The following is a 13,794-nucleotide window of genomic DNA, read 5'->3' as shown; positions in this document are numbered from 1 at the left end:
CTCCACGGCGAAGTTGCCGGGGGTCGGCTGGGTCGGCAGCTCCAACTCGAAACGAACCGATGGAAATTCTGGCGTTTTTAGGTCAAGAGCTCGCACCGATTGACCGTTTGCAAATTGTTACCAAATGCACCGTTCGCTTCAAAAGCCATCATAAATAATGACTGGAAACTATTCGATGGTGGACCGACCCTCGGGGACGATCGATTGTGCAACCCGGGCTCCCCTACCGAAAACGTGTGGCTTTATAGCTTGTTGTTCAATTTTCCTTCACCCCAGCAAACACATTTCACACAAAAAAAGGTTCACAAAAGTGGATGACTGTTTCCAAAGATTGGGTGGAAGATTTGCATATGTGTGTGATCGTTATTAGGAGCGTGGAGCGGCTTTCGGTGGATTTCGATGCTCTTTCGGACCAAACTGGCAGCCCTGGATTCTACGGTGTCCTCCTTCTTGCTCGGAACCGGTTTGCTTCGGGGTGCTGAATATTGATAGGGTTTAAATTTGCACCGAAAAATACGAAAAGTCATCGGACACGACGATGGGAGGTTAATGTATTCTGGTCTGCTGATTCTTCTTTCTCGTTACAGAACATCAAACCGTTTGGGTTTATATTGGGGCATTTTTCCCGGTTGGTATCGATGAACGGGGGTTTTTGTTTTTATTTTGCAAACGATCAAAACATATGGTAGGTAACACTCAACTCTCAGGAAGCAAACGATTATCCATGGCTGCGTCCTTTGCAACACATTACGCAACTAGGGCGGATCTCGATTCCATAATTAGCATCGATTTGCGATCGCAATTTCTGAGGTTTTGGAGAAGGATAGCTGTTGTAGAGCAACGTACTGGGAACCATTCCACAACCGCTGGTCTTTAATTATCAGCCAAAGCAATGCGCATTTTATCACTCTCACTGATTTCTCTAACGCACAACGGGTTCTTTTGCATGGTCCAGTACCACATCTTTGGAGTAAGCCGGCGCAGTCACGGCTGTATGCACCAGGCTAGCTAAGGGACGCATGCTCTATAATTATCGATCGCTATGCACACATAAAGGGGGTGGGCGACAGCGCAACATTGAGAGCTCGTTGGAGAGCTATGCAACCACACATAACCGCCCTTCGTGCGTGCGTAACACACTGGCAACACTGGAAGAGCTTTTTTTATGAATGTACTGCCACCACCACTACTAACCCAGGCCCTAACCACGCTCTAATGATCGTCCATCGCACGAAGCAATTCACCTCGAAATGTTTATACATCGTGTTTGAAGGCGCCAGCCGCACACTCCTCGCACTATGTGCTCACACACATCCGTTCTGATTGCATCGACTGGACCACCTTGGATTGGCAAGTTGGTTTTTTTATGGCGCTGTGTGTGATACCGACCAGACCAGACCAGAGATAAAGAGAGAAGAAAAGATTGCGCAAAAAAAAGAAACGAGGCCACTTTTGCTACGTGAGGGCGTTTCGGTTTGTGTGTTCTGTTAGAACAACCCTCGTACATCGATGAAGCAATCAACAAGACTTAGAACATATTCCGTACTTCAGGTAGAGAGTAAGTATGTGTCTGTGTCTTGGTCCAAACGTTCTTGGCTCACGTTACAGCGTACGGTTCTCATTAGAATGAAATCTGCCCGCAGGCATAGTTAGGCACTAACCTGACCACCTAACCGACATAACCACCTTGACACCTTCGCCTGCATTACGCCCAGTGCGCGGTGGGCTCATCGGAAGTAGGACGTCCTTGTGTGATGCAGTTTCCTGCTGTCCTGTACTTTTGTAGCGCTACTTGCCTCAATTATTGAAGTGTTTCGTGTTGGAAGATATCGTTTCATACAAAAATAGAAGGATTAACTTGCTTATTCAGCAATACAATTTTTCTTATATCCCAACCATTTGACACGTAAACACTCTCTAATAAGTGCATTTGTGAAAACTCCTTCAAGTGCAGAACATGTTTGCCCCTCTGGTCCGAAAAAACCCTCTCCAATCTGAAATACTGGATTTTACAATCAGGGATTTCATACGAACTGTCAGGTTTTCAGTGGAAATTCATGTTATTCTAACATCACGACTTAAAGCCTTTTCTTTGCACTGGAATGCTGTAATCCCCAGCAAAAGTCACCCGAACAGCATTGCAAAAAGTGACCAGAGGAAATTCTCACCGGAAACCACTGCGATCGATCGACAGATCACGAGGGAATCCACGCTCACGTGCGAAATGCCTCAAGTGCACACGCTATAAAACCAGCCCCACTGACGGGAAGATTGCCTGCATAACTGTGCCAACAAACCGGAATGCTAATACTCATCATCACTCCATCAACACCATGGGGCTATGCTAATAATGCCAACTCCTTGGTGGCTTTGAACCAGTAAACCATCCCTTTGAAAGTAATGGGTAAGAACATTTGAATATTCCTTACTGCCTCTCGTCCAGCTTCAGAGATCCCACCGGCTGTGGCGGTGTAAATGAACTGCACGACAACGAATGCAGCGGTCATTAACGCCTAATCTTATGCCATTCATTAGAGGGATTTATTTGTTTTCAATCCATTCCCGCAAGCCTGTTACAGCACCCAACTATCTTGGTAGCAGCGTTCGTGACCGGTTATGATGATGTTAAGCTTCTGATGTTACAGCGGCACGAGGGTTACTACAACGCTTTACTGTGCTAATGACTGGTCAAGTAATAGTATACTTAGTATTTATTTTATTCCACTTCGCTGCCGATTGCAGAGACCACTCCGCATTTATCATTTAGAACACTTTTATTCTCGCCACGGCGTAATCGTAATCATTGACTGGGTTGATAATCGTAATTAGCGGATATGCTTCGCCGGGTGCGCTACCTCATCAAAGCGGTGATTTTCAAACTCAGCCCACCGCAAGCAAGGTAGAAATAAATAATGCATAACACTGTTTGCGTGGCTGCTCGTCCGTACAGACTCCATGAAATGGTATTTGGAAGGGCATTTCAGCTTAGATTGTATCATGCCGGTTGAAAAGGTTCATCATTAAAGTGCTGTTCCGAATTTAAATGCACGAAACCTTAGCTCCTCGGTGCTATCAGACAGTTGGCAAACGCTTTCAATCGAATTTGCCTATCGTTTGAAGTCGCTGGATCAGTTTCTCACCATGAAATCCACTCCAAAGTTGGTTTCCAGCTGCTTTAGCAACAGATTCGAAAGGGAGAAGAAGGTCCACTTTGCTTTGTTTTCAGAAGACAAGCAAGGTTTTCCAAAAAAAAACAACCTGGCTGACGCAAATTAAGATTAACTGGAAGCAAACTCGTTTAAGGCGCACCAGTGCTGTGGGAATTTGATCCACTGGACTAACGACTTTGCAGCGCGATTGACCAAATTGATACAGGTTTTCGAAACCGGGCATGCGTCCAGACTACCCCCCAGTCCACATGCAACACCTAACGGTACGAAGTGTCAACAGAATATTTGACCATGGACCACGCATTGATGCCAAAACCGCCTAAGGTCGAGGTAAGTCCGTTGCGAGACACCGTCTTCTTAATCCCTCGCAGACCTACGCACATAAAATCCCAACCCGTCCGTGTCCGAAACTCCCCCCAAACATACTTACCGAACTTTGCCTTGGCAATGTTGAAACGCTTGACATCGTAGCGAATGTCGCGAAACACGATATCGACCGGCGGCCGCTTCGGGAAGTGATAGTCCTGCTTCTCGAGCAGCCCATTATGGTACAGCGTGTTGTTGTTGCCGCCCTCCTGGCTGTCGTTCAGCTCGATCGAGTCGTCGATCGAGGAGCTTTCACCGTTGGCCGTCGGGCAGCAGCCGAACGCACCGGATGAGCTGGTGGTGTTGGCGGTCGTCGTAATTGCCAGTGCCGTCGCCGCCATGGCTGCAGTCGGATTGCTGACGTTGTTCGTGGGTCTAGGATTGCGCACTTCACTCTGCTGGACGTTCATCTTCGGCACATTCGGAACGTATCGGAAGTATTTCTCCCTAGTGCACACTTTCACCTGGCGTGGGTGTTGGGTTCTTCTTTTTATTGGCAATTTGCGTTTTCAAGGTTTTTCGCACAGAGTATTGGCACGAGATGATTGCTACAAAAGCCAATGTCCGAAACGATTCGAATACGTCAGTGTAGCCTTATGTCACTCCTCTATAAAAGCTTTTTGTTACGCACATTCACTCAAGATCTTCAAAAAACTGTAACAGTTGTAAAAGAAATATAAGAAATTGATAATAACCCTTTTAACTAACAAATCCTCGAAACCAAAGAGTTCATCTTTAGAAAATATTCACACTTTTCCCCGATCCTCACTCGGTAAGTGCACCTTGGGTACTGGCACTCTTCTGACCCAATTTCGGTGCAGCTGGCCGGCTCCGCGGGTGCTTCCCCTCATTTTGCGATTGATTCTAATCTTACCGACACCAGCTGCACCTTATTTACAAACAAAGACCACACGAAACGAAAACAACTGCCAGATCCCTTACATCCCTAACATCCCAAAGGTTACCTCGACTGAATGCCTCCCAAACGGCGACGACGTTATCGTGCCAGAACGGTTCTCCGGCGTGTGCTGTGTACTGCCCCTGAAGCCGGCAACTGACTACCGCAACGTCCTAGGCACGCTAGTACTCCACGTCAGCGGTCTACCGAACAACTGAGTGAGAAATTGCGCACGTGAGACGGAACTCTTTCCAACGCTCAGAACGAATCCGAACCTAAACCCGCAGTGCTTCACATCGAACAGCGAGATTAACGCAGCAGCAGCCGTTCTATCGCATCCCAGCATCTCGTTTGAATACAATTGCGGGCATTAATTTGCTGGCCCGATAAAATGGCGGCATGTACGCGCAGGTTTTTCGCGCTAATCTCACACTCTCGATCTCACCGCACGTCAATTGGAGCGTTAGTGGAGCGTAACGTAACAAAACATGATCATTTCTAACATTTTACCCATCGTGCGTATCTTGCTGTGTCCTACGATCGGAGTGAACGAAATCCCACTCCACGCACTAAACAAGGAAGTACGCGGAATGCAAAACACGACCAGTTTGTTATGCGAATTCTAGCCCAGCTACGCACAGCACAGTGAACAGTGAAAATGTGATACTCATCACGGCTAATAATGTTTGCTAAACGATCGACCTTGCTATCGCCATCTGTAACGTATCCTAAAGCCGGTACAATCTTTGATAGTGGAGAGCTGCTACCAGTGTGTTGGAGTTGGGGATAATTTATGCATCGCGACAGATCTATTACTCATAGTTCATCACCGCCACGCGATCGACCTTTCGATCGTTGGTTCGTTGGTGGAGGAGAGGCAAATAAAGAGGAAAATATAATTACCAGTTAGTTCCTTAGGAATTAAGGGCGGTAATGATCTAATTGTCTCGTCAACGCTAGTGATGTTGGATAGTATCAACATTACACAATGAATCAGACACGTCGAACGAAGAAGGGATTGGGATTTTCTTCTAAACCAGGGTAGTTCCATCTGTGGACAAGTCTTTAATCACCCTGCTGAGATAATCCTCGCAGCAGCAAATTTCCAATCGTTGCCAGATCTCCCACTGATTGAGAGCCTATTTCCATACTACATTTAACGTCTCAAGTACCAACATGCCTCATCTTTATAGAACCCTATACGATCGCTTTAGTCGTTTATTTTTGTATCGTCTACAACATTCCCGCTCAACAAAATACCCCAGCGTGAACTACCATCTTGTTTTCAGATGCATCAGGCAAGATATACACTCATTGCCTGTTATATTTTTCTATCATTAAACAACCAACCTCTAGCTTGGATCGACTCGCTCTCGAGACACTCTCTATCTCGATCGAGTCGGATGTGCATTGTCCATGCACCAATTACCCTGAAATCCCGTGTCAGCCTATTACACAATTACCAACGACACCGTTATAGCCTCAAAAGCAACCTATTAACCAAATTTGCTTATCATAGAGCAAGCGTACCCCACACAGATGGGGAAGTTCCTTTGCCGGTTCCGGTCAAAGTCGGCACAAACCAGCATGAACCATTTTGATAATGATTCACTTTCGTTAGCCGAGAAGAAAGAAAAAAAGAAACAGAACACAAAACAGCGAGAGAGACGCTGTAGACGGCTCGTGGTTCAATCGACTCGCTGGACTCGCTTATCACCATCACCTGCAAAAGGGCAGGCAGCTGACAACAGCCGACGCCTCTTCGGACGATTATGGGTGTGTGCGTGTCTGCGAACTATGGAACGTACGGTCCCGGAGGTTTCGGTCCCTAATCACGACACAAGCAGATGATCGTACGTGTATCGCTTCCAAGCTGCCAGGCGTCTGCTTTCCGGATTCTAAGCGACTACTAACCTTCCATCCATCATACGACTGTTCCGTAAACCTTCCGACATCAACCAACCTGGCCGGTTTAAAGCCACAGTTTGCAATTTGCATTCGAGAGCACACGGCACGGGTGGAAAGCTAAAGTTCACCGTAAAGTGCCGGCAAAAAACAAGACACCGTCAATCACTATCGACGGCGCGACCGCCGGTAGAAATGACACCGATGCGAAGGGCCTCTTGCCACACGTGGCGCTTTATGGCGAGTGACGGCAAGAATTCATTAATCTTTTGCCGCTCAATAACCGATCCAATTGATCATCTTCGCCGCCTAGACTACGGGGAACTTCAACTGCAAAAACGATGATCGGTTTAACAACATTTTTCACTCTCATGTCACGCGCCTGAAGGTTCCGTCACTGTCGCCGACTTCCTCGCTCCCACTCGAATGAAACGAAAAAATGAAACGGAAATTAAACCTCAACCGGCACACTGGTGACACATGGTGAATTATTACGGCTTAGTTTTATCCCCTCTTTTGTGTACGCCCTTTCCAGGAGGTCGCTGGATCCGAACGGCTCACAGTCTTTTGGAGGATGCACTGCACGGTGCAATGCGTGATTGGAATATTAATTCTACGCCCAATGAATGTCTCTCTCGCTTCTCGGCAAAGATGTGCATTTGCTATGAAGCTCCCAATACACCGACCTTTGCGTGTTCGACCCCCTCAAGGGTACAGACTCTACCCTTCGACGTGCCGTGTTCTTACACGCGTTAGAATATTACTAAGATGCCTTAATGTAGAAGGCGCTTTTGCTAGAGCACCCGAATGGGCATTAAAAGTAATGTTCATCAAACCGCTTGGGAGCGAGCGGGCACGCAGGCAAGGGCAAATGCTTATGACCATGATGCTACCTTAATGCATACCATTTCGGAGCGTGCTTCTTTTTTGCATCCCATTCCCATCCCAAACTACATCAGCCCCGTCTAGAACAATTTAATTACACTCCGGCAGTAGACGGCACCTACCACAGCGCGGGTTGCGTCTTAAATTCTTCAGCCTGAGATAAATTCGAGCAGATAAACAAGATGGAGTCAGTCAGGCGCCATACAAAAACATCTGGCTTTTTTCTGTTCAATCGCGTCTTTGCGAAACTCGTTCTTGGTGTTGGAACTATATGGGTAGATAATTGCGCAGCTCGACGATGACTAACAACAAATTATGGGCCACCGAGAGGAATGTTCCAATCTGCTTTTGGTGTGTCAAATACAAAGCAAAGCACATGGCCGACAGGATGAAGACCTACAGGCTTGTCAAACAAGCTTCCCGCAAGCAACCGCTTCAGTGTCATGGTCACCCTGATAAGCTCTTTACCAGGAATATGTGTCATCCGTCATCTTCACTCTCTGAGCTTCCGTTCAGTGCAATAGAAAGTGCACTCATTTTGTTTGTGGATGAGCCTAACTCAACGCAATAACCTGCACCCACCATACAGAGCGATAAAGTGCACGAGAGAACAACAGCAAGAGACGAACCTCCGCCGACCGACATCGCGCTCAATGACGGGGTGGTTTGTTTTGCTACTTTTACAACTGCTACCGAGTTGCAACGGTGCATCGTGTACGGTGCAGCATTGGGCGAATGTTTATGTTATCCTTCACGTGTCCGGTGGAGGGTTTCACCCCGATCGTGCCGATGCTTTCCGTTGCTTCCCCACCAAAACACGAACCCGGTTTACCATGGCAAAATGCCTCGCTGCACCCATCTACCCTACAGTGTCGATTGGACGCCGTCTGGGTAGTATTAGTGAACGGATTTTATGCAAGCACAGTACTTTTCTTTTCGTAAATCGACCACCGTACAAATCGAACGCGTTCGAATCATTATCATAACACAATTGTCCGCCCAGTTTGGTGCGGTAAGCGTTCTGAAGGGTTTCGTCAGACACGTCGGTCGGTGCTGTCAAGCCCACTTCGCAGCTGTACTGGTAGTGTAGTGGCACCGACAGTGTCAAAGTTTAATTACTCCCGGAAAAGATTTAAACGGTCGCTCGGTGCTCCTGTCAACGATGACGTTGCTTGACGTTGCCACCAAAAATAGTTTTGTGCAACAATGTTCAACTTTTGTACAAAATCAACCTCGAACCGAAATCAACAACAACAACAGCGACGAGTCATGCAACGCGTGACTCCCTTCGGTCGGGTAGCAGCAGCAGCAGCAGCAGCAGGCCACGCGGGGAATTGATCGACTCGCTGCTCTTCGTCGGTTGTTATCGTTTGTTCGCTGTGGTTGCGCTTCTCTTATCGCAGCGCGGCGTCGTCGTCGTAGGAAATGTAAACAGAGATCCCCCTAGAACCCCGTGGCCACCCTATCGCACCACCGCAATGTGCGCACGGGGGGAGGACCGTTTTATTGCAGCACGCGGAAGCGCATACAAATAGTGTGCGCAATTTGCCATTCCGTTGTCGTGCCCACGGAGCTCGGCTCGACTCATCTTTGTGTCGCGGAAATCGTGCCAGATTTCATCATAATTCTTTTCACTAAATGACGCACACTTTGGGGGTGGTTTGTTGCACAAAAGGGGGGGGGGGGGGGTGGAAGGAATGACCAATGTGTGTGTGATGTTCATCCCAAAACACTTTGAGGCAGGTCATCGTCATCGTCTAGAAATATCGAAGGTGCGTTTGGTTCATTGCTCCAAAGGGTTTGGATGGTTCGACCGTTCGCGGGCGGTGGTGCAGTTGGCATCTCGCCAACCGACACTCACGTAGAACTGGCACACACGCACACACTTAGAAACACACTGAAAGGCTAGAGTATCGAAAATCGATTTTAAAAACCAACAAGAACACGGCGCACCTAAACAAACACTTCAGTTCCGGTCAGTGCCTAAGGTTTTGCCCTCCCATCGACCCATCTACACTAGACACACGCGGCTTTTCCTCCGTCGTGCATCATACACACACAACACAACACACGCCACCGTCACCAATCTAATCAATCGACCAGCCCGATCCGCACGGAACACTTGTCTGAGCGAAAACACTTCTCTAAGCACACAAACACCGAGCACGGCAGACACTTCTAACACAAACCTTTTCTAATTTCTCCCAAAAACAACACTTGTTGTTGGTAGACCGGCACGATCTACCAGTAAATGGGCGAGTAAAGGGAGACGGACGGAGAGTCGTCGCCTGCCTTGTTGTTTGGTTCAAGCGCGGTCGCGGCTCGGAGAAAACTGAACCCGCGATTACGAACGGCGGGTATATAGCGATGCTGCTGGCGCGTGGTCGTGCCTGCACGGTGGGTGCCAGCGAATGGTCAAAATTGCGTAGAAAGGTTTCATTAAAAAATAAATAAATAAATTTATTACGTGCTTTGGGGATGTTTTGGGCTTTTTATTAGTTTCAATTTATCCTGCTGTTTTATGATGGCTCAACTGAACATGAGTGCTCTAGAATGTAGCCATTATCGACGATCTATCCTATAACACACAGCACAAAAATAATCTCTTGGCATTTTGGGAAAGAAACTGACCTATTTAACAAAATGTAATTACGAAATCAGCTCAATTTTAAGCCATCTTTATCACCTGCAAAGAGATGAATGTAGTCGCAAGACTCAAAATCTCAATAAACAAAACATACTATCACTCTTTAATACTGCTCTGGAGTGTTATACCTAAGCGAGCCCAAGTTCTACAGATGTTCTTATACCTTGAAAGCCCTTGCACACGAATAAACTCTGAAAAAAGACCCTTTGTGATGCATTTTTTGAATGAAAAGCGAATGTTAAAGAGCTTTTAAATCAGCCTATATTGCCATTAAATACAATGAAGCAGTGTTAAAACGTGCAGAAATAAATCAATTTGATCCTATTTTTGTTACATTGGTTGATTGATTATTTGATGTTCCATACTTGTTTTGGGTGGCCTTTGCAAAGAATGGCAAAAAATGCTTTTCATCTATAATTTATAATATGAAAATTATATACATATCTACGTTACTTTATTTAAAAAAAATCAAGTTATGATATTTACTTGTCTGTTGCTTCTTTTTCACTTATTAAGGCTACTGCTCGACACTGTAGTTATTTTTTTATTCATAGAATGTCACATCGGTTTTAAACGCTGGTAGAAATTGGCTGAATTTCATTCATTTATTTAGAACTACAATAAATTTCTGTCCATCTGTCTCCGTTCCCAATGTTCCTCACGGCCGCTGTTGGTGAAGCACTCCGACGGAACAGCCGAACGGAAAACCTTAGCACACACACATACACACACACACACACGAACATCGATTCACGATGCCGAACCGACCCTTCCTCAATGCCACTGGCGTGAGCGTGAGCCAAAAGACACCGTGAGAAAAGCGAGCACCCGCGCGTCGCAACGGCAAACTGCATCGAAGAATGCAGCACATATGTGGTACAGCTCGCCCGAACTTTTGTTTTCTTCTTTTACTTTCGAAAGATAAAAATTTTAAAAATTCCCCTCCCCCTCCCTACCCCTCTGGCATAAGGCAACACCCGCCCGTGACAAGTGACTGGTGCAATTGGTGCAAGGTTTAAGCGAAGAGAAAAAAAAGCAACGGTTTCGTCCGGTTTGCAATTATTTTTCGAAGCAGTTTGTGTGGTGCTGTATACGCACAACAGTACGCATACATATGCACAGAAATATATATGTGTAAATAAACCCCCAAAATAATTATGCCAACGGTTTCAAGGGAACGTTACCCCAGAAGGTCGTTTGCTGCCCTTTCTGGAGATCGCGCCGGGCGGATGGGCAACTTTCTCAGCATTGTTCTCTCGTTCTTTCTCTCACTACAATGTCTCTCACAATTGAGGGTCGCGCGTTTTGGAGCCCTTTTTATACGCTCCCCGAAAATAATATGAATCATTTGCCACGATCATCGTAACCGTGAATCTTGAGCACAGTTCAGTGGCTCGATAGGAGGGAGGCTTTTGTTTACCAAAACCATCCTGTGCGCACTCTCTCCTTCGGCACGATCATCGACATCGGTTTGCCGTCGTACGAGTCGGAGATTCCCTTTGCGTGAACTTTGCAGCATCTTTTTTCCCAGCTTTTGCACTTGACACATGACATTCGAACGATTTCCTGCTGCTTCCCGACGCAACCGTCGATTGTGCAACGGAGCCTGTGAGTTGGGTCGGCAGCGGCGGTCAGTTGATAAGCTCATGGCAGTTGCATCAAAGAATTGTGTTAGTGCGAAATTCACTCTCATCCACTTGCTCTCTAGCTCTCTCTCCCTGTCTCTGCCTCTCTGTCGCTCTATCGACAGTTCATGGTCAGTGGATCGATCGAAGGGCGCGTGTACGGTCAAAACCCTTTTCCCGCTGCGGACGCACTATTTGTGCATCTAGTTTGATCTAGTTTGAGGGAAGGGGGGGGGGGGGGGTAAAGCGAACATGATTTGCTCACCATATGCAACACCAGTTCCGATGAGAACTCGACCAGATTGGGATTTTGATTAATTAAAACCCCTTGTTTTAAATGCGAAACATAAAGTGGGCGCCACCGTAATCAACCGTACCGGATCGATTGGCTTTATCGATGATCCAAGGAACTACAGCGGGGGGAGGTACCGTGTTCTTGATGATTGATGCAAGAAAACTGACTCACCTGAGCGGTTCCCCACCGGGGCTGACCCGAGCTCGGTTACTAATAGGATAAGTGGTTCTCCGTTTCCACCCTGACGACCTATATTGTGGCTGGAAGGCGTCGTTCTTTTCCCCTATCCAGGGACATCAGCATCACCGAGCATTCGGCAAGTGTGTCACAGCGGCGGAGTGAAGTGAAGTAGTAAACAAAGCACCGCACTGCAAACTAGCGGATCCGCGAACGCCCTCCAGCTCGTGACGTGAGTTACCTTCAGCTTCAGCAACCATAGTCGATAGACTAGTGCACCGTTCTATCTCGCTTCTCGCTGCCACCGTTCCATCTACGCTATCTACGCGCACCTTGTCATTAAACGCGGACGCGTTCAAGCTCGTGCTCCAATGGCACACGTACAGGACGTCACCACAATGTCAAAGAATCGGCCAAGCTCATACCGCTGCAATAGATAAGGAACTTGATTTTCAGCTTGGATTCGGGAAGGCAACGGTGCACCTGGCTTTTTTTGATAATGGTTTTGGGCTCGATCCGCGACGGATGATACCGTGCCTCCAGACCGTTGCACTTTTTTATTTTGCAGCTCCAATGCACCCGGTTTATCGTGAGTCAGTGATAAGACGCGCCGGTTTTAAGCCATGGATTGACGAGCTAGGACCGAGATAACGCGTACGCACATTGAAGCTTTTGGAGCTATGAATGGGTTTAAAAAATCGTGTTAAGTTACTAAGGAGTCGGCTTCGGGAAACCTTCCTTTTGCGGAAAGGCCTCCGAATTCTTATCGTTCAAGGTCAGGTTCCGACATTAACGGAACCGGCACGATAGACTGCGACGGGTAAGAGTACCCGAGACATAAATCATTTCCTACTGGTTATTTCTGACGAATCTGTTGATAGTTAAGGGTATTTGCTATCGCTTTGAGCTTTGCTCGTTGTCTGCCTCTGTTCCGCGGTGTAGACATTGGACTTCGACGGACGAATGTTTGGATTTTGCAATGTCGCTGATCTTATAACATCTAATTATAGCTTTAATAAGCAGGCATTAGCCACAAATGCCTACCCAAACATATATTTGCTCTATCCGATGGGGAGGAAAGTCTTAATCGATTTTTAATTGAGGATCGGTTGTTTTTCGAAATTTGAGATTCCACCAGTCCAAGGTTTGATAATTAACAGTGTCTATCATTATTGCGTCGAGGCATTCAATTTGCTGTGCGAATGGTCAAATTGTTTCATCGTTACAATTGATTTTAGTTTGTATTGTCACACTCTTTTACGCCCTTTTTGCTTTATCTGGTGAGGCTTTCAGTGCGATCGGTAGGAATTCTGGTGGACGAGGCTGCACAAGAAAGCGTTGAATCATTCTCTTGAGTTACTCACTCTCATTGTTTCATGGTACAGGAGAGTTGCATTTGCAATGGTTTTCTTTTATTATAATAAAAACAATACAATCCGCCTATTATTGCCAGGGATAAACTTCCAAGTTCTGATTGTGGAATAAATCCTAACGTTATTTACGAAATCCGCTTGCGACGTCGTACACTATCGCGTAAAAAGAGGAAACACTCACTCGCCCCATCACAGATATCTCGCAGCACAAAAGAATGACTACCGATTCGCTGCGTTTAACCTCCCCATTAGCAGCAATTAGTGTGTCACAGTGCACAACCTGCTGTATATGCGCGCGCGCTGTGTAACGAAAGCGATGTGCCATGCATGCCTCCCGGTGGAGCGGGCAGACCGAGCGTGACATGATCACGATGAACTTATCACATTTGCCGTTAGTTAGTGCATGTGGGCATTGTTCGTGGCTCGGTTGTCTTATCCCCCCGCGTGGCTGGA

General features: G+C 46.8%; 1 protein-coding gene across 1 annotated transcript in view; it reads right to left on the bottom strand.

Moving 5' to 3' along the window:
• LOC121595625 (ABC transporter G family member 33-like) overlaps positions 1-9,540 on the bottom strand; it is a 35,061-nt gene extending 25,521 nt beyond the window's left edge. The window contains exons 1-2 of the mRNA XM_041919716.1: positions 9,414-9,540; positions 3,601-4,190 (exon numbers count right to left, since the gene is read on the bottom strand). Coding sequence (XP_041775650.1) covers positions 3,601-3,946 — 346 coding nt within the window. The 5' untranslated portion in view covers positions 3,947-4,190; positions 9,414-9,540. The remainder of the gene's footprint in view (positions 1-3,600; positions 4,191-9,413) is intronic.
• Between the last annotated feature and the right edge of the window lie 4,254 nt (positions 9,541-13,794).

Source organism: Anopheles merus, chromosome 3R, assembly GCF_017562075.2.
Source record: "Anopheles merus strain MAF chromosome 3R, AmerM5.1, whole genome shotgun sequence".
Classification (NCBI taxonomy): domain Eukaryota; kingdom Metazoa; phylum Arthropoda; class Insecta; order Diptera; family Culicidae; genus Anopheles; species Anopheles merus.
This window is presented reverse-complemented; position numbering and strand designations above follow the sequence as displayed.